We start from the raw sequence: 20,912 nt of genomic DNA on the forward strand, positions 1-20,912 counted from the left end.
TTTGAAGGGTGGGGAAGATGCTGGAGGGACGTGCTTGTTCACTTTGTTTGTTTGTGTGTCTCTGAGATAATGTATGTCAGCAGACAGACGAGTCTGCGATAATATTTACATGAAGAAAAACACGTTTTGGGTGTTTTTCCCACCGCTGTGGCCCACACGTCAGTCAAGCATTTCAACGTTTCTTTAGAAGTAACTAAGGCAACAGTAGGTTGGAAATGAGAACCGTGTTTTACGCATCGGAGTTGAATGCTGTTTCTTTTAAGGAAATACTAGCACAACGAAACAAAGCAATATACTGAATGACTCTTCTTTTGGACACATCAAAATAAATCTAATCAGTCTTATTTCCGAACCCTCAATACAACTGTGTTTTCATACATTTTTCAAATCTAGTTTTATTGTGAATCTCTGAATCAGTACATTTTTAACTCAACATGATTACAGTCTGATTATCCTGCATCTCTGCATGCGAGCAAGGACGTCGAATGTCAAGAATATAGAAATCTGATCCTTTCTAATAAACGACTCAATTGAGGAAATTTACTACTCAAACTAGATTATTGATTGAAGTCTTCAAAATGAATCCTCGTGTTTAGTTCGTTAATAGATGCTTAATGGAAACGGATTCAGTTACAATTTTGATAGTAGTTCAGTGTTTTTCACTTTTCTTTTCAGCAAAGCAAATATATAAAACATCCAAGCGTCTTAAATCTTTGTCATATATACGCTAATAAACTTAATGCCTTTGGGTATTGGTGTGATTTTGTTTATTTCTATTGACAAATCACTGAAAAAATGAAAACAATTGGCAGATGAATTAGCAAACTACTTCATGTACAAAAAAAGTTATGAGAGCCATCTTTTAACCAGCCTGGTTGATAAGAGAAAAACTCGTCCTATTTTTCAACTCCACAATGTGGCGCATTGTAATTACTGGCCGAGCTCTGCAGCTCCAAAACCATCGTCCAGTTGTGTTTAAGCAGCAGCAAACGCAAAATATTTGCGGTTCCTTGCTTTATGTTAGTCACGCGCTTGACTGCTCCTGGAGGCGACCCGTCTCTCTGTGCATGTGTTAATTTGAGGCACTGGGCAGATTGAGAAATGTTGGCCATTAGATGTGGTTTATTTTGATTAGTTGTTAGACGCCACGCTTCACCCATTGCAATTACAGATCGAAGTCCCTCGGCTGCTTGAACAAGTTGCTGATTGACACGCTGATTATTGCGCCACAGAATTGCCGCTGTGGTTTGAAAATCTTTTATTAGTTGTTTTTTTTTTTTTTTACTCGTCCTTGGGCAACACACTTAATCCCAACATTTCTCCCGTAGCGGTGTGTGAATGTTAGTTACTGATGGGCAGGTTACTTTGTATGGGAGCTGCTGTCATGGGTGTGAATGATAACGATATTTGTTTTTTTGTCGATATTTGTTTTTTTGTTCTTCTGGGTTTGTGTCCTTTATGGTTGAAATGCACCTTTTGTAAGTCTCTTTGGATAAAAGCGTCAGCTAAATGACATGTAATGATAAGATGTAAAAGGCTCTTTTGAGTGGTCAGAAGTCAATTTACCATTTCATCTGAATTTGACAAAAAGTCAATAGTAGAGCTCAAGAAGAGAGGTAATGTGGGGCCAATAGCTAGTTCTAGTTAAAATAGCAGCCGTTTAGAGCAGTTTGAGGAAAATTATTACTAATTACACCACAAAAATCGTCAGCTCAAACCGCTTCAATAATCTGCTTCTTTTATATGAAGGTGGTCAAGTTGAATTGTAAATTTTTCTCATCAATGTTTGGCCTTGCTATGTTCACTACATTGTTGTCTGATTTGATCATTTGATCCAAGGACTGTGGTCAACTGGTGAAGACCTGGAAGTGAATGGTGCGGAGGAGCCAAGGCTCATGTACTGGACTAGAAAAGTAATTGCAAGCGGATCACACATTTGTGGATTATTGTAGTAGGAACCAGAGATGCATCAAAACAACTACTATAATAATGTATAAATGATTGAAGACAAAGCCAATCTTTAATAGCTGTGCCAAAAAGAAGCGGAAGAGAGGAACTGGGTGATCACCAAAATATGGCCCTATCCTTCAAAATTTCAAAAGTTTCAAAACTGTCAACAGTCTGAACCACAAGTGAGATGATTCTTTCACAGACTGTTGCCCTTGATGCATTCAGGAGATCGTATCTGGGTTAACAGAGCTCCACTAGAGGGGGGCCCTCCACAGGTTCAAGCTAGCTCAGTATGAAATAAGGACATCCGGGTTAAGGGATGTAAATGGATCATTGAGGATGAAAGATTTGAGAGACATGGACTGGGGGGTTTAAAAGATCAAAGGCACCTGGAAGGGGCTATAATCAAATTATTTCATATACTGTAAATATAGGTCATTTGACATTTGGCCGGATGCACCGAACTTGCATAGACTTTGACTTTTGTGTGCTGTTGCACCCCTGAAGTGCGACTATCCTGTGGAGTGGCAACACGGAGCGCCCACCTGTCACGGTCTTGTGCTTTTGTTTGGTTTGTTCTGTTTTATTTTGTACTTCCTGCCTTTGTGTGTTTCCTGCCTGGTGTCTTATTGTCAGATTGTCTTTGTTCCGGTGCACTGGACGTTTTTAGCTCTGTCGGCGTTTGTATTTGACATCTCACCATAAGCCGTACGCTTTACTAGATACCTGTTTGGCCTTTTTGAGACCAAGCCTCAATAAAACATTTCTTTTGTCATTTTCTGGTCCTACTCCCGATCGTCACACCACCCCTGACTGTCGGCGCATTCCCATGCTTAATTATCCCAACAGAGTTCAAGAGTACTTGAATTAGCTATTATTAGGCCACCATGGGGTCACTCTCCGGTAACAGCGAGGACACAGTGAACTGGATGGTGAAGGACGATTGGTAGCATTCAAAGGGTCCCCATATGGCTTTATAATAGAGCGGGTTCTGTCTGGTGGGATCTACCATTTGGCCACTTTGAGATCAAATCAGTCAACTTTATCACAGCCTGGAGACTTGCACATCCTACAAACTACATGCGCTCTCCATAGTCTCACAATGACGCATTATTTTTTGTATAAGGAGAAATGCATGGCCATTTATATTAAGAGACGTTTTCAGTAGAGATTGGATGACATCTGCGTTATGTTATCCGCTTATCTCTGTGCAGCGTTTGCTGTCCTCATACAGCAGTCACAGATCGCCGCAAAAAGTCTAACTGCAGGAATGTTTCAAAAGAGCGTCTTTGATCACACTAAAGCGCAATGTTAAAGATATACAAAACATTCCCAGACCGTAATATGATTGACATGATGATTACAAGTTATGTCAGCATGGTAATTAACACCCAAACAGCGGGTGTACAGTACCCATTTCCATGCAGGCTTTCACACATACTGTCGCTGCATCAATGATTAATATTGAGTGTGGTTTCTGTGGTTTGCATAATGAACTAAGCTGCAGAGGGAGAAAAAAGGGTCCACACAAGAAACACACACACATATTTTTAGTTAGTCTAATTGAAGAATACAGAGAGACTCTCCTGTTCTTTCTGCTTCAGTTTAATTATTTTTTAAATAATGAATTGTCCAGAATGTGTCTTATTGTAAGAGGGATGATCAAATCAACATCATTTCACATGCTGCGTGTCTCCCCCATACTTTGTTTTACCGCTCCTCCTACTGGCACTGCTGTCATTTAGTGCGTCACACCTCGACTCCCAACTGCCTCTTCAGAGCACAGACAACCAGTAGTCAACATGTGGCGGGTAACTGGACTCGCACACATCGTGCACCTCTTTTGGACCCTTTTTTACCTCCCCCAAGTGGTGCATCTTTACACCAAGACACAATATCTGTAAGTCCACCGTTGCCTATTATACCTCACCTCTTTTATTCCGCTGCTGGGACTTCAGTCACTAAGGCGGTTGGAGTCTCTCACAGGAGCTCACAGAATTGGCCGTAATGTCGCACTTTCTGCCACGAGGCAGAAGAGACCCATTCTGCTCCCGGTGTTTATCTTTCAGCTTCTGGCAGTGATGCTGCTTTAATGGTCGGCAAAGTGAGCTTCAATTGACATGAAGAGAATTTTAATGTTTAAGGGGACTTTTATTTTTAAACTCCTTGGCTTTCATCTGCATGTATTTCCATTACCACGATTCATATTCTGGATAATGAAGATCTTTTTGCACTTAGCCCGAGTGAGGGGAAATCTCTAACCCACTGGACAGCAGTAGAATAAAATGAGTGTTAACTTGTTAAGGCTTGGAGAAAGTATGTAAGGAAAAGAAATCCTTTCAGGGAGCCAAAAGATTAGATTCATTTTGACATATAGTATTTCAACAAATCTTTCTCCGTTGTATCCTCTGAGCCAGCCTAATCTTACAAGATGTATCTCTTTAGCACTTTATCTACAGAGACCTCCAAGTGAGAGCTTGACCAATCAGAACGCTGCAACAGAAGATGTGGATGGGCACCTTGTTTCGGGCTAACAAATTAAGCAATACCTATTTCAGTTAAAAAAAGAACAATTTTATTGTACAATGTAACCATCCAGACAGCAACTTTGTGTGTTTGTGCAGTGTAGGAAAATACAAAAAGCAAAGAACCTTCCGAGTCGCTTCTCAATCTCCCCATCACCCTTTGATTGTTTCCTTCGTGTGAGTGTTTTTAATATTTCAGTAAAATAGAAAGTGCTACTGCTCTTTCTGTAACCATTTAATCTCTTCAAAGAGATTTTCTAAATCAAAGTTCTGTGTTCTGATTTTCTTCACATTTTGCAAAGACTGAGCAATGCTTTAATTCACTGGTGTGGCGCAGTAATTGCATTTTATGTAAGCTAAAGAAACCTAAGGTCAGAGCCGGTGTTGCTTTTTCATTTCAATACAGGACACAATACCAGCTTCAACATGCATGACCTTGATTTGAGCAGTACTGTATAATTCAATGCCTCAGCTCCTCAGCACGTCTGTGAGAGGGATGCATCAAATGATAGATGACTTGTCATTTATCACTGTCGTCACCTTGGCACTCGGAGGGAAATAACAGCCCAGCCTGGGTGTGTCACTTCCTGTGTGCACCTACTTTGTCTTTACATAAAACCACTTAGCTGTCAAGTTGAATGTCAAATAATAGTACGCACTTGCACGCTCAACAATATAGTTTTAACGGCCTAATGTCAGCAATCACACACACACACATCACAAATTGCAAATATTTTCCCATGCATTGTAATGTTAAGCTTTAAATTTAGGCGATCAACTTGTCAAATTAGTGTGGCCCATAAACTAGATGATAATCGGGCTTCACACGGACTGTTTCCTCTGTCCACTCTGGGCCACTGAAACATTGCAATCCTTATTCAAACTTCAAAGCGATAATAAAAAAATAGATTATATTACAACAGATCCATCAAAATCTCACACCCTGCTGCTTAAGTGCAGGCAAGTGGGAAACACGCTGTTCCTTAAACAAAGCATTTTTGTGTATTCACTTGGGACTGCCTGAGGGGTTTTTGTGGCTGGCAGTGCCAAGGATTGACTGCTTCAGATGCTGAGTCATGTCCTCTTTCATGCTCACTCTTTGCAATCACTCTCTACGGACACCTGTCAGAGAAATGAACAAGTGCGCCGCTGCTTTCTGGTTGTTCATCGGGTGTCCGCCTCATATTTCATCCACACGCCGATGGATTGTGAGAAGAATAGAGGCGGAAGTACCTTTGGCTGAAGCTGTTCTCCTTCCTCCGACAGTGGAGGGTCACGACCCTGTGACCTTCACTTCTGACATCCTGACTCACCGTCCACACAACAGGGTTACTGGCTCTCGCTCCCAGAAACGCCACCCCGTCCTTCAGCTTGACCCTGAAACACACACACACATGCGCAGGTTAAAGGAAGTAACATTAGATACTGGGACTGTCACCATAAAGGCTCGCAAATTCAGTTTCAGCGGTTCATAAACTTCCCGGCCTCTTTTATTCTCTTTCTCTCTCAACACAAACAAACACGTCAAAGGCTTTAAGTTTTTCGAGGTCTGAAAACAATCTTCAAACACGCATGCTCTCTCTAGCACACATAAGACGTCAAATTATCCACTGGAAATAAATATTTTTTGGGACGATGGCAACGGACTGATAGAAATGCTTTTCCTAACATAAAAGCACTAAACTTTTTATTTATTTTGTTGCGAGATGCATGCTAGAAAAATATAACAATATTTTGTTGACAAAGGGAACTTTAGATTCTATTCTATCCCACATCCACTTTGAATAATAACTTAAAATGAGAAATAGGAATATTTAGGATACCTCTTCAGGCAGGTGAATCAAGTCAAATTGTTTTATTAGCAATGATGAAACCTGAAATAATCGAATAAGTTGGGCGAGTTCAAGATAATCCCCTGTGAAGATGTTTTGAGACACCACAAGAGTACATTTTCAGGACTCTCCACAACTTAATGGAGCAATAAATACAGGCAGCAAACTGGGCCACAGACACACACTCACACCTGGGGACTCCGATCTCTGCAGCCGTCAGGCCACCTCTGCCCCGCCCCTTTGTCCCTCTATCACTTCCATTAGTCCCGGTCGCAGTCTGTGGGAGGCTATACAGGCGGAGAAGGACCATAACCTCCCCCTCTTCCAGAGTACTGACACGCTGTTACTTTCTTCCTCCTCCTCCTCTGTCACATGGAATTGCAAGGAAGTGTGTGAGCAGCTTACGGTGCCTTCTTCCCCAACATTACAAATTGCTCTTGTCTGAACCACTGCCACAAACGCCGCAGAACATGTGTATTTTGTGCTGGGAAATTATTGCACGTGGATCTGAAGTAAAACACCAATAGCACAAAGAAAGGTGAGGGGGAAAAAAAACAAGCATTTCCATTCAGTGAAACATGAAGGGTAATTCATCCCGGCATGAATCTAATTGGAGACTGTCCTCGTTCTAGAACTGCAAAAAACTGTAAAAGACGAAGAGAAAAAAATAACCCATTAGCGTTTGGATAATGACGTGACGCACCAAGCTGCGGGCCTTCGAAGAGAGCAGTCATTACACCTCCAGTGTCTCCCCCCCCCCCCCCCCCCCAGTCTTCTTTGATCCTATCCACACCGGCTGAGGCGGTGATAACTGGCCTCGTGCTGCCCGCCGCTTCTGGCGTGCGGAGATGAAGTCGGCCGGCGTGCAACACACAGACGATAACCACGAGGAGACGGCTGATTGGTGCCTGCCCCCCTGTTTTCCAGTCCTCGCCACGGCCTCGGTAATTACTACACATTGACGAACTGACAGTGGACTGTCCGGGCCAGTGGGTAATCAAATAATATGAACTTGAGTCGTACGGTGTCGTATTAATGAAATATGGAATCCCAATTAGAGGGGGCAGGAGGGCGGGAGGGTTGCTTTGGGATCCGTGGTTTTGCATCGTTGCTTAAATTAGATTGTCATTTAATGGTTTCACATATTTTATGCGAAAGAATAGTCCATACTAATTAACAAATGCATACACAAGCTTGTAGGAATATTTATGGCTTCTACTGAATTCCAATAACTGTATTTGGCATGGAGACCAATAAAATGTGTTCATAGATGGGTTGATTAATATAGTTGATAAATAATGAAGCCCTTCTTAACTACAATATGGCCATGTTCCCAATACTCTGTCGTCTAAATGAATAACTCTTTCTCTGTCTTTCTTTCCATCTTTCTTTCCTTCCTTCCTTCATCTTTCTCACTCTATTCTTCTCACACACATTACAGAGAAACCTGAAAATGTAGAGTTCTCTAGCCAACAAGTAAGTAGTCTAAATTACCAAGTGGCATGGCTGATGGGGGAGGAAGCACTAAAGGAAAGCTATTCGAAAGGAGTTCCCTTTCACATGCATCAGCACATGAAGCTGCCTCATTAATCAGTGGGATCAGTACTTACAGCTATGATGAAGTTGTCAGAATTGTTTTCAGCGTCCCGCGATTGATGCCCCCGCCCAAACTACGCCTCACCACACCTTGCATTTGGGCCTGCCTCTCGTGTGCTGCATGCTATAGTAATGCACATTAATGTCACTTAACACAGCAGGGAATTAAATGTAATAGAAACAATTCTGAGGGTGGTATTCAGAGCATCTTTTACAAACGTAGCATGCTCTCAATAGAAGAAATAACTGCATTTCCCATATGAAAACAGACCATATACCTTATTGTGAGCAGATAAGAGCTTCGAAAAGAACGTTGACATATTCATTTGTCCATCACTCCTGCCTGTGTGCAGACTATGGTGATGTTGTGCTTGTTAGGGTGAGCCATGTGTTTAAATACGTCCAACCGACCAACAACTGCGCTCTGCTATATAGTTACGCAGGTGTGTGTGTTTATGTGTGCACACTTATTTTCCTTGTACAGGAAAACAAATGAAAATCTTAATGTTTTTGGCAAAGGTAATGAAGTGTACTTTTCCTTGAAACCAAATTTCAGGCGACAATAGGAACGGGATTACATGCTGTCATTCAAAAAGGTGTTGAAATAAATGGACTCTGGTAGAAAACGGACAGAGGATTTAGGAGAGGAGTCGCAGTGCAGTGAGGGCTTAATGCTCCGTAGTCTAGAGTAAGAACTTATTAGTTTTAGTTCTTTGATTTATTCTGGTCTTGTGTTTCCAAGAATAACAAACTGATGTCAATGTTGTCCTTACGAAGCCATTTCAAAGGTTATGTCCCCCACCAAACAGATCATTATTTTCTACAAAGAAAACCCAGATAACTTGATGAAGTTAGTATACACAAGCACATAGGGTCTTTGTCTGATGAGACAAAGACCCTATGTGTTCTTACATTGGCAGGGAGCGGGTAGGTGGACAAAGCTAAGCTTTAGTGGAGGCAAATGAAAAGAGAGAACAATAGCTCTGATATCTGCTCAGCCACAAAGGACACCACCCTGGGTCCCTACATCACAGAGAGGCGCCTGCAAAGGAGAAGCCAGTTAGAGCAAAGTTATAATCTGTAATACAGATGAGTCCCAGCACATTCGTTTCCAACCTGCGGCCAGGTTCTGAGGTATAATTAACCAAACCCAATGACAAATTGGTCAGATGGTGAATCTGAAACACACGCTAACTTGTGTTCAGGCACATTTTCCAATTTTATTTCAAAACAGTTTAGATGATTAAAATCTGCTGCAGGCACACAAAATGACATTGAGCCAGTTGAGTTGGCCCGTGTCCTTAAATGATCAAACACCTGCAGCTAGAAACAGGTATGAAATAAGCACACTGCTTTGAACCTCAGCATTTTCTATGCATCTTTCCTCCCACTCATTCGCTCGCTAAGAAACCAAATGATCTCCATCACCTCTGGGTAAAATTAAATTAGATAGTAGCCAATGACAGGTGAACCGAGATGGGAGCTCGTTCAATAAATTAGTCATTTGAAACGGGGGAGATGCTCCGAGTCAATTAGCTGAGTAATAGCTGTCGGTTGAGTGTTTTTAAGGGTGAGCGGACACAGTCAGATGCAGAGATAAAAAAAAGGGAGCTAATTCAATTAATGAGTTTGATGCTGTTCTTCCCATTATCAGAGCTAGTTAAAAGTGGTGGCGCGTGGCAACGCTGCAAACCGAGGACAAGATGAACACAATCTGATAAGGAGGGCTCGCCAGACGAAGCTCCTCTGCTGCGGCGCTCTCCGTGTCGCCCTTTTGTCTCACTCTCACCATGTCTCTTATCCCATCTCCCTCTGTCTGTCTCTATCTGTTGTCTCTGGAACACGCTCCCCTCAGTCTTTCTCCCATTCACTCTCTACACCCCATCATTTGGAATCGGAAAACATAGATCCTGCCCATTGTTCGTTGGCCACTTTAAGGCATTTTAGTTAAATATCTTATTTCAGTCCGTAAAGCTTTGTTGGGTAATTCCAAAGATCTAAACGTCTTAATTAGTGTTCAAGTGAGCGCGAGTGGGTAGAAATCTAAAATCTGCTTCAGTTTTTTTACACCTGTAATTAAGACTTTATTGTGTAAAAAAATAAAACCACCAAAGCAACAAGGGCAGTGGCGGAAAGAAATTGCATTATAAGTTATAAATCTCTATTTGTCTTTTTGAAATATTTAATGCACCCAGTAATTATTGTAAAATATGATATCACGCAAAATATATGCTTTTCCCTGCCAGTTTTATCTGCGCTTGGGGCAAGCTCAAGATTTTCTGTGGAAGGCAGGTCTAAGAAGCAGTCTTCAGAATTGCTGATTAAATAAAAAAAATGTCTTAACATACAATTTAGCCAATCAGCATCTCTAAATAGACTCTGCCTGGGCCAACATTGGTTTTGCCCCAGGCTTGTTTGTTCTTGTCAAGCCTGGTTATTATTATTTGATACATACAAATATATTATATCATTCCAAATTGCATGAGTGATAAAGATAAGATGGTCAGTTTTTTTTTTTTTTTGGAATAAATATTAAATACATAACTGCAAAAGGGTTTTTGATACCTTCATTGTTTTGCATTAAATAAACATGGGATGTTTGCTGAAATTGATTTGATTGCCCTAACTAGAACATTTTCCACCAGCCACCACTGAACAAGCGTAAAGGGTCAGTCAGTTGCTCCAACTGGGTTCTTAATGATTATATTTTGTGCTGAAATTCATGGTCCTTGGAGGATAAAGTCGACCAACTGTGGTGACGCCCTGACTATTCCTCTAGCACCATCCGCAGGTTGACTTCTGTAGCTGTTTGAGGACATTGGACAGAAATTGGTGGAGACTTTCATGTTTTTTTTTACTCAAGCAGTTACTTCTGACTTTAACACTTTTGATTTCCCTAACAACAAGCTTTACTAACGGAGCAGCTAGCCTGGCTGTGCGCTCTATTACTCATTTAGTGTCCCTAAAGCTTTAGTATTACTCCTACAGTGCCCATTTCCTCCTGGTTGCCCTTTTTGTCCTTATTACTATACATGCTTGAAACGTAATCAATACATAAATCTATGAATATCGAATCTTCAGAAGAACATGAAAAGGCAGTTGACAGACGAGCCAATACAACAATCAAGCATGATAACCATGGAAAAGACTTAATCGCCTCTAAACGATCTAAACATTCTTTGGTACTTTTCTCAACTTGTGAGTTTAAAACATCTTTTTCCTTTTTACTTGGAAAAAGGAGAATTGTGGGAGCATCATATCATGCAGGCGGTCATTACCCCACCTTCATCCAAACCCCTTAATTTCCTTTAGATGTTGTTGGCAAAGTGCTGTTGCCTTGCATGAGCTATCTGCCCCTTCACTTTACCCTTCAGAAATGTTTCCTTCCTACTCAATTTCCCTTCCTACTGCCATTGGCCGCCTATCATCTCGCCATTATTTGTAAATCAATATCGGTGCTATCCAAACCTGAAGGCTGGGTAGGGTTTTGAAGCTGTGAACGGTAAAAAGCTACCCCTCTGTCAAGGGACAAAGATGATCAAGGGGAGTACTACTTGAAGTGCCTCTAAGTCATTTCAATCCCCAGTTGATTATATTGAGTGCCCCTTAATTGAGGATATGCTCAATAGACATGTTTACAATCAGGTAGTTATGCAGGGAGCCCTCGGTACTGTCCAAGAAAAGCACAAACTTTGCTTTTTACTCCAAGAGGACAGCAGGGTAGAGGAGTTGATTGCCGTCAGCCAAATCCTCTTTTCATCCACATCTGAATGCCTGGAGAGAAAAAAACGCCAGGCATGGCGACGCCTCGTCTAACATCTTTTTGGCAGTATTTTTTTAATTAAAGGGAATAGCAAACAGATGGCTGACATATGTAGTTTGGACCTGAGGTCTGGGAACAAACTCCTGCCTTTAAGAAAGAAGAAGGAGTAACTCAGTGGAGAGCAGAGAACTTCAAATGAGAGGAGGTTCAAAATGCGAGCTGGCCATAGCATCATGACATGAACGAATCAATGACAGATCAAGAGCAATCACATGGGCAGCAGCACTAAGAAATGGATTTGAGTTGAATTCAGAGAAGCCCCTGAGATTCTGAGGAAGGGAATATTCCATTTAAAAAACAGGGCAAGGTTTCATACAGTACGTCTTAAATACATCTCTAAGGAAATCATTATTTTGCTGTCAATAAAAAAAGGGAAACTACTGCGGTTTTGAGGCATCAGCATAATCTAGTGTCACAATGATTTAACTCACCTTGTTAGAATGAGAGCAGAACAGTAAACAACATGCATAACACAAATGTTCTTATACAAGCTGTATAATTAATTTGTCCTTCATTTGTGTTCTGCTATGTGAAGGCTTTCAACATAAAAAAAAAGAACAAATGATTCCTGCCTCAACCACATTTTATTGAACAAACTATTATACAGCTGATGCTAATGGCATCCTTAAAACATCATTTTGTAAGCAAACGCCTCAAGAGTGCTATAATAATAATAATATTATGATGATAATTAGACAGCATTATGTGGAGCCCAGTTCTGCATGATGCATGGCTGCTGGTTTGGGGCAAGTTATCATAGAGCGGGTGCAAAATGTAATTAAGGCTTTATTTACTTAATGACTGAAAGAACAGGAAGCTGAGAGAAAGGGGAGGAAACTGTGCCTCAGAAAGAATGACATCTACCAAAGCCAATAGCTCTGAGCAGTCAATGACTTTGTATTTTCTATTCTGTCCCGAGCTTTTGTTATCTCCTTATGTCACGTGATATTCAAGCCTATTTACAAAAGTGGATGGAAAAAACAAAGAAGATTTCAACAAATGATACCACTCCAATTAAAGAAACAGGCCGGTTGTGGGTGAGTATTAACTGAAATATCAAAGAGCTCTGCGCGTGCGCAGCGACTGTACACAAAGCCGACCGACAGGGGGTGACACTGAGGGGTGTCACTGCGCAACACCCACTATGGCCACGGGCCGGGCCCCTTCAGTAAATCACAGCCCGCCTCTCGTCACGACTCGAGACTCAATGTGAAGTTCAAGAACATCACCAATCTGTCACCCTACGTGTAGCACATTTCAACACATATTTGACTCACTGGATTTGCAGTGCAGTACAGGATTTTAGATTAACACAATTTCTTCTTTTTATAATTACCGGGATCGACGCCAAGCAGTGTACAAAAAAAAAAAGTCCAATGTTTTATTTGCTTTAATGCTGGATTTCAGGAACTCACTACAACTACTGCTGCTGTAGATTAGCTGAAGAAATGAGGTCATGTTTTAGCAGACAGAGACTTGATCCCTGTGGCTGCCGTTTGAATGGAAGCCGTGCCAGTTAAACGGGGGATAGGCCAAACACATACCGGCTATGGGCCCAGCAAAACCTATTTGACATAAGGTTGCATGCAGGGGATAAAAATTAGACTTTGCATAGGATTTGTTTGGCCCGGATGGATGATCCAGGACTCATCCAATATTTGGATGGCTGCAGAAGAGGGGCCAAGCAGTATAATCTGAGGATGTAGTGAGACAGATTATGGCAAATTGGTACATCAGCTGCAGAAAGGGTTACACAGATTAACACTGGGTATTCCCCCTGATGACCCTGATGAGGGACACGAGCCGAAATGCGCTTGTCTGGCATTAAAGTAGTTCTTTACACATACGATGTAGCTCGAGGTCTAAGGAACTCGACGCCGTGTCGGTTTTTCCTTATTTTATTTTGTAATTTCCTGCATCTCGTTTCCCTGGATTAACTTCACTTCCTCCCCTTACATTTGTTTTACACCCTTTGTGGCCCAATCCCCACCCTTCCGTGCCCCGCTAACTCCATGAGGGTTTAGTTCTGTCCCATTGTCAAATCGCTGAGTGTTTGAGGGCTCAGGCAGATATTTTGAGCCTTTTATGATCCGTTTCCGTAAATCAGCATTAGATGCTGACTTAGCCCAGGGGAATTACCGATGGGTCATTGTAATGTGACGTTAAAAATGGGATAACCAGTGAAAGCATTGAGGCGTAAAGGACGGGACACGTGTGTTCAGACTTTCGTATTAGAATGTATTCATTTATAACATAGAGGATTAAAGATTGAGAAAAGAAAACACATTACAACAGACAATATTATTATTATATTATTCCTAAATTATTACATTTTGTCATTGAAGCAATTTTGATAAAAAAAACTAGTCCTTATTTAAAATAACTTTGTTCAATAATGAAAGAGCCTCAAATAAGTTAAAATCAGTATGTAAGTATGAAATAACGTTTGAAATAACGTGTGAAATGTGACATCTTGAGACTTTATCCAATTCTCCGTCCAACAGGCGAGGAGGTGAGGCAAGATTTTCCTTGAAGACTCCTCTTTAGTTTGTGTTTTTTATACACATACAAGAGCAAGAAACAATTAAAGCTGCTGAACTGTGTAATTGTAAATCCATAAAACAGTTCTGACAATGCAGTCAGATCGTTTCATGTTGTACTGCAAGATTATAGCGATCCAACACATATTCACTTGTACTGCTTAAAAAAATAGATAAAACAATAACCATCATTAATTATTGAATGCATGAATTAAGCCTGAACAACGTTTTGCAATAATCATCATTACAATAATGGTTGTAAACTAACTAAAACTCTATAAAAGGTGACTGATTTATATACCGTATAATGGAGTTTATGTTGTGTTGCATGCAAAGTAGCACAATGTACAAAATTATCAAAATTAATCTGGACAACTGGTTAACTCCAACTTTCCAGTCCAGTTCAAATCTTTGTTGCTGTGTTTTAACAATTAAAACTAAATTTATTCACTAGAATTCACTCATGAGATAAAATTCCGTTTCAAGTTTGGATATTTTTCGCTAAAAGTTTCGGTCGGAAATGACTTCAGAGACTAAAGAAATACGGCACAGTCAGAAAGCGGCTTCCTAATTGCCATATGCATGCAAATTGCATCAATCCGAAAGCATTACTGAAACAATTAATCTTTGGCAATCACTAAAACATTTTAATCACAATCGTTTCAAATGGTTGACTATTCATTATGCCCTCTAATTAGATCATAAATTGAATGAATACACTGTTGTGGAGGTTTTGAAAGATGGGACACACGGGGGACACCAAAGCCAGCTCGCACTGATGAAGTGTGCCGCGTTAATGGCGCCGGGGGCCACGGCGTCTCAGACGGTGCTACGCTCCGCTCCTCTCCCAGGCTTCATCTGCACCTGATTTATTGGCTGAATGACTGTTGGATTGAGCGAGCAGATGTGTGGGCAGGTGATGCAGGCAGTCACGGTGCCGGGGTCAAATGTTACAGTACATCATGCGGGCCTGGGGCGATCAATACTCCCCCATGTAATTGAATAAATGCTTCCTGCTGGCGTGGAGTGAGCCGAGTGGGCCGTGGCGGCGGGTTGACACATTACCGTTGTTGTTGTTTGTCAGTGTTGGGACGTTTGTGTGGAGCCACGGGGGGTTTTGGCAATGTGACGAGGAAGATGTCAGCCGTCACCGCCACCCAACGGTTCAGACAAGGTCCGTCGAAAAACTGTCACGACGATGCCCAAAAATGTCTGCTCTCTTACTGAGAAAAGCCCAAACGCTAGAAATAGAAAATAACTCGATCTGGGTTTCTTCCACAGTCTCCTGTGTCCTTTATGTTCGGCTACAATGTCAGCCATCCTGAAGGGAGACAAAATAAAGCACACGCTCTGAAATGTGTGCACAATCCTGAGAGTTCATGGAAAACCCAGAGCTGCCATCGCAGGCTTGTCGACCAGTAAATTAGCCCCATTTGCACTTCATTATGTGGAGCAACAGGCTCCGCTACATCCAGACCGGGGGAAAAACACTACACAGTCATCTGGCAGTGTTTGAAGTGTGTGAAAGAAAGCAAAGGATAGGATGGCAGAGAAAAAAAGAGGTAACCAATGGAAATATAGAGTTGGTTTAGGGCTAGATTAATTGACTTTGGTGTAGGCTTGGATAGAAACATAACTGATAATCTCAGCTGGTGCTGTGCTTTTCTTTCATTACAATAGGATTTTACAAAGCACTGTGGAAACGGGAGGGGGGGGTATTTGAAGGATTGGTTTTGGGTAAAAATCTTACCTGCATGAAAAGGAAACGTTCACCAGTAATCTTTTGGACTTCCTTGTCACATCCTGTGGACTATCAGCGTGTAGAAAGCTTCGGATGGCAATGTAATTGTTTAAATCAACTGAACAGAGAAACAACTGTCTAAATCTGACCCCAACGTATCACGGATGGTAAACTGAGATAAAGCGAACTCAATAAGATCTGTTTGAACAACCTCGCAAGACAACTTTATCCTTGGAATGGTTTCATCATGCACTGGTCCCAGGGTGCCGTTCAGAGAGGCTTATTTTGCACATCGCTGGAGAGTCACCAAAGGAGAGGGCAGTGTGGAACTAAGGGCTGATGTGCAGACTGACCGTCTCTCTCACACACACACACACACACACACACTCACACACACTATCAGCTTGTATAGAGAGATAACATTTCCTTTTTCATTTTATCAAAACATAGTCACTCACCTTTTGTGCAGCTTTATTCAAAATTGTAGCATTTCATATCAGTCGCAGAGAACAATTATTTGTTCACAGCATGACTATTACTTGTTGCTGTCGTCACGTCTGTTCTTACAAGCATAGAAAATCTTCTTCTTGCAATGTGTGACTAAGCAAACAACCGCTTTCTCCATTGTCTCTGGTTGCGGATCAGGACTGTGTGGCCTGCTGTCCCGTGATAAAGGGACTGTATTTAACAATTTAGTGCAGTTCTATTGCAGCAAACAACTGTTGTTTGGACTTGTCAAACTTCAACTTGTGGATTAATGATAGAGACTCAGGCATTCAAGTGGCTTCAGAGTAAGAGACTGCCCAAGAATTTCCGTGTCCAATAGTTGAAGTCTGAGAAGGGACTTTAGTGGGATGCTGTCTCCTTTATTTACGGTGTTATTTTCACTATTGTGAAGACCACCATGAAAGAAAAGAAAATTTGGACTTGTGGTAGGAGAAAGAAATGTGTCAAAGAGAGATTTGGTAAAACATAAGACATTTGTTTTTTGTCATCCTGCTACTTTGGCCAGTGGGTCAGTTGTCATTGTTTGCCCCACCACAAGAAGCCAATTGTAAATATAATGTAGAAATACGGCTTCTTGAGGGATTGTGGGGTCCACAGAGTTTGGAAGGAGGGACAAGAAGAAGGAAGAAGAGAAAACCAGTGCACCTGTAGCTTGGTTAATTTCTCCCCCAGTTCGCTGAGGAATAAAAGATTTTTCTAAATCAACGCACGCCTGGATGTCACGTTTGTCCAAGTGTGCTACAGGATCAACCAAATGACCAAGGCTTTTGTTTTTTTGTTTTCTGCTGGAGATAAGCTCATTTGATCTGCCCCACAAACCCCTGACCTTCAGGGCGCTTCGTACTACTCTGTGATACAGCGTGATAACTTGAATGCGTACAGGCATAAAAAGGGCTCTTTTCACTTTCCCTGCAGGAGTAAGCTTCTCCCCGGTGTGCTCCTGCAGTAATACGGCACCGGGGGAGTGGAGGGCTGCTGGTCTCTTAACAGGGATGACCAACTCACTTCTCCCCTCTGCGGTGGTAGTGCTTATCAGCCAGCTCCATGCCCGGAGCGCTGCTTCCACTTCACAAGGCCACCAACACCTCGACTGCCACAGGATGTTTACACTGATCCCTTCATAGAGGACTCCCTCGGGCTGCTGCCTCTGTTTGTGTGTCTGTGTGTGTGTGTGTGTGTGTGTGTGTCTTTCACGACTCCCTTGGGCCTAAACACATCTTGTCGGCATTGAGCCTCGCGGAGCGACAACGCCGGGTCTGTTCCTCCTGAACCACAGCCGAACACTGCGTGCTAGAGGGGGGGCGAGCGGTGAAAAGAGTGGACTAGGACAAGTGCCCTTTCAGGCCTCAGCCACCTTGATGCGAACACAAACTTTAAAGCCATGGGTCAAGTATGATGGCTGCGTCTTTTCAGAGACATTTGCGTCACGCAATGTGCAACGGCGGTTACACTCCAGCAGGTGTGCGAGTTGTCGAACGAACATCTCCAATACCTCCGCTTGACAAAAGCCTCTGAAGTAGCACCTGAATCAAGTATCGTAGTGCATGAATAATGCAACACCCGGAGTTATGGAGGCTTGTCACGGTCAACAAACTGCTGGGTTTTCCTGTTTGGTTGTGATCTGTTCAGGGAGTCTGAACCCTCAGAATGTGCTTTACAGCTGTAACAACCGCGGCTACACAAACGCACGTACTAAAACGAGGGCTGTGATGTGAGTTCGCCTTTTCCCATTACTGAAGTACATGCACTCACCCCCCCCCCCTCCCCCCCTGGTTCCGTGTCGCACTGGGGGGGGCAGGGTTTAAGGGTGAACACGAAATGGCCCAAACATATACACCACGTTTTGTTTTTCTTTGGTTCCGAACAACGAAACCAAATGTAAGTGTTAAAGTGAGATGAAGAACAACTAAAAAGCACAGATTAACTCGGAGAAGTTAAACACCACCGTAAGGTATTTTTGCATCAGATTATCACAAATTATTCCAACGACTGTAAAAAAAAAACTCTGTTTGGGCGCGTTAAAGCAAAAGAGTTCATATTGCAGTTCATGTTTAACGATATCAAGAAAGAACACCTAATTTAACATAAAGATATCGTCATATTTTGAGTAGTGTTTTCTCTTATACGCATTGAAATGTGCCCTTGAGTCTGTTAAGTAGCACTTAGCAAAGCACTGAGCAGTCAATACATTGCTGTCAATGTTTAAAACGGCCATGCTAAAAAAAAGTCTTTCATCAGTCATCCAGCAGAAGAAAAGAAAGCACATTGAATGCGAGGGCGCAGTTCTGCTTCCTGTTGCTCATTTCACTCGCCGTCTCCTCGAAGCAGGGAGTGGCCACCACGTGTCTCCTGACTCGGGGTCAAGGTGCGTTCACTAACATCCAGTCAATCTCATCTGCCACTTCCGCCGAGCTCTAACCCTAACCCTTTACTCATTCATCAAAGACATTTTAAGATCATCTGCAAGGTACCAGGAAAATAATGAGTTGAAACGGTTGAGTTTAATTTGTGACGATATAAAAGGGAGGCCTCGGGGGCCAGAAAAAGAGCAGACCTGAGAAGTGAAAATGCCAGATCCTCTGAAGTCACCAGTATTGAGGGCCAGAACATGGTCAACCTGAGAGTCATCCGGTCATCCAGGACTTTTTAAACCTCTTATTTAAGTGGTTCAACCAAAGAAGAGCAGACAGATAATGTACTTCTGAACACCAATGGCAGTGGAGGCTTAAAGACTCGGAAACGCACTCAAGGACACGTTTTCTTTTTTATTAGACTTGAAAATGAGGAGACATAAAGTTGTTGTCATCCATTCATTAAAGACACTCAGTGTATTTTCTTTGGGGAGGACTTAAGTACCATCTGCATGAATGAAGATTAGTAGTCAAATAGTTTTCTATTTACATCCTGTACTTGTTCATCTTTAGTATAATATGTTCAATGTCTCTATCCATTAAAATACATATTTACCAATTCAAAATCTAATATAATGTGAGATGATGATAGAGAATATATTGTTATACAACTGTATAAATGTAGTCTGTTTATATGTTATGTTAATCAACAGCAAATAAGATCTAAAATACATTTATTGTATAACTGGGATAAAAAGCATTGATTACTGCAAATATACAGGAAACCAGAGCAATTCCACAAAAACTCATTTGTTAAATTGGTTCCCAACTTATTTGTATCAAAGATTTTTTTCTTTTTGTTTTATTGTCTTACACGTTGGAGAGTTGCATCACCTTGTTGGTCTTTTTAATGAGTAGTTCAGCCTCTAATAGAAATCATACTCTACACTATAGTGGAAATTAGCCTCCGGTCTTCCCTGGTTTTAACATCAGCGTTTACCCTTATCGGAGGATGATTCTTACCTACAGTGATTAGGACACACATTTTGAAAACGAATCAATTATTGCAGTGGCACTGCCTATTCTAAGTTAATTAGAGTGTGTGTGTGTGTGGGGGGGGGGGGGGGGGGGGGTAAATCATGGAGCATGTTTTAATGAGCTAGTCCATGTGCCGTAAAATGCACATGAGCGAGCATGAGATAAACTTTGTTTATATACTGCACCAAAGGACATTTACCATGACCAAGATCGCTAACCTTTTTGCTTATGAAAAGAGAAAAATTCCATTGAACCGTCAATAATTTAGCCGAAGTTTAAATATCCAGACTATCATAATAGTGGAAGGAGTTTTAATGAGGATTGTACAAAATGATTGATTGATGCTAATTGTTATTCCTTCAATTTAAAGTGGTAGCTATATCATTAAGTAGATATCGGGCCGCGGAACCACATGATTACAAAAATGTTTTCTATTTCACTTCTAAATATTTACTTTTGAAAAATGACCACAGCGGCACCCCCCCCAAATATATTCCAACATGAGGCCAGTTGGGGACCTCTGATCTATGATATAGTAAACTCTCAACTTTGCATCTCTGATGTTATTCGACCATGATCCTCTGTTTATTCTCATTTTGTCATAGTGTAATTTTAGGTGTTATTTAATGTTACTCTCTCTAAACTAACAAAAAAAATCAAACACTGAGTAACCAGATTACCACAGATGCAAAATCCTGATGGCAACTGATTTTAATATTTCAGTCCAGCGGCATAAAAAAAGGAATCTTACAGATCTCAGGCATCAAACACTCAACCAGAACAAGATCTGTAGACGTATGAGGACACACAGTCACTTGCATCTTTCTGCTAATCAGTGTACACTGACACACACACACACACAAACCCCTGAGCTGATCAAGGGGTTATCCACCCGCAGTGGTGATAGTGCCACGGGATGAGGAAGGCTTGGGCCCAAAGTACCAGCTTATATCTGCAGATCAATGGCTGACCTCCCAACCAGCCACAGCCCCACTGACCAACGGCACAC

The 20,912-nt window shown here is 41.7% G+C and overlaps 1 protein-coding gene across 1 annotated transcript in view; it reads right to left on the reverse strand.

The window, feature by feature from the left end:
* The window catches only part of si:dkey-112m2.1 (transmembrane protein 132C), a 103,960-nt gene that overhangs the window by 41,347 nt on the left and 41,701 nt on the right, over positions 1-20,912 (reverse strand). The window contains exon 4 of the mRNA XM_037485027.2: positions 5,709-5,852. Coding sequence (XP_037340924.2) covers positions 5,709-5,852 — 144 coding nt within the window. The remainder of the gene's footprint in view (positions 1-5,708; positions 5,853-20,912) is intronic.

Source organism: Pungitius pungitius, chromosome 18, assembly GCF_949316345.1.
Source record: "Pungitius pungitius chromosome 18, fPunPun2.1, whole genome shotgun sequence".
NCBI lineage: Eukaryota > Metazoa > Chordata > Actinopteri > Perciformes > Gasterosteidae > Pungitius > Pungitius pungitius.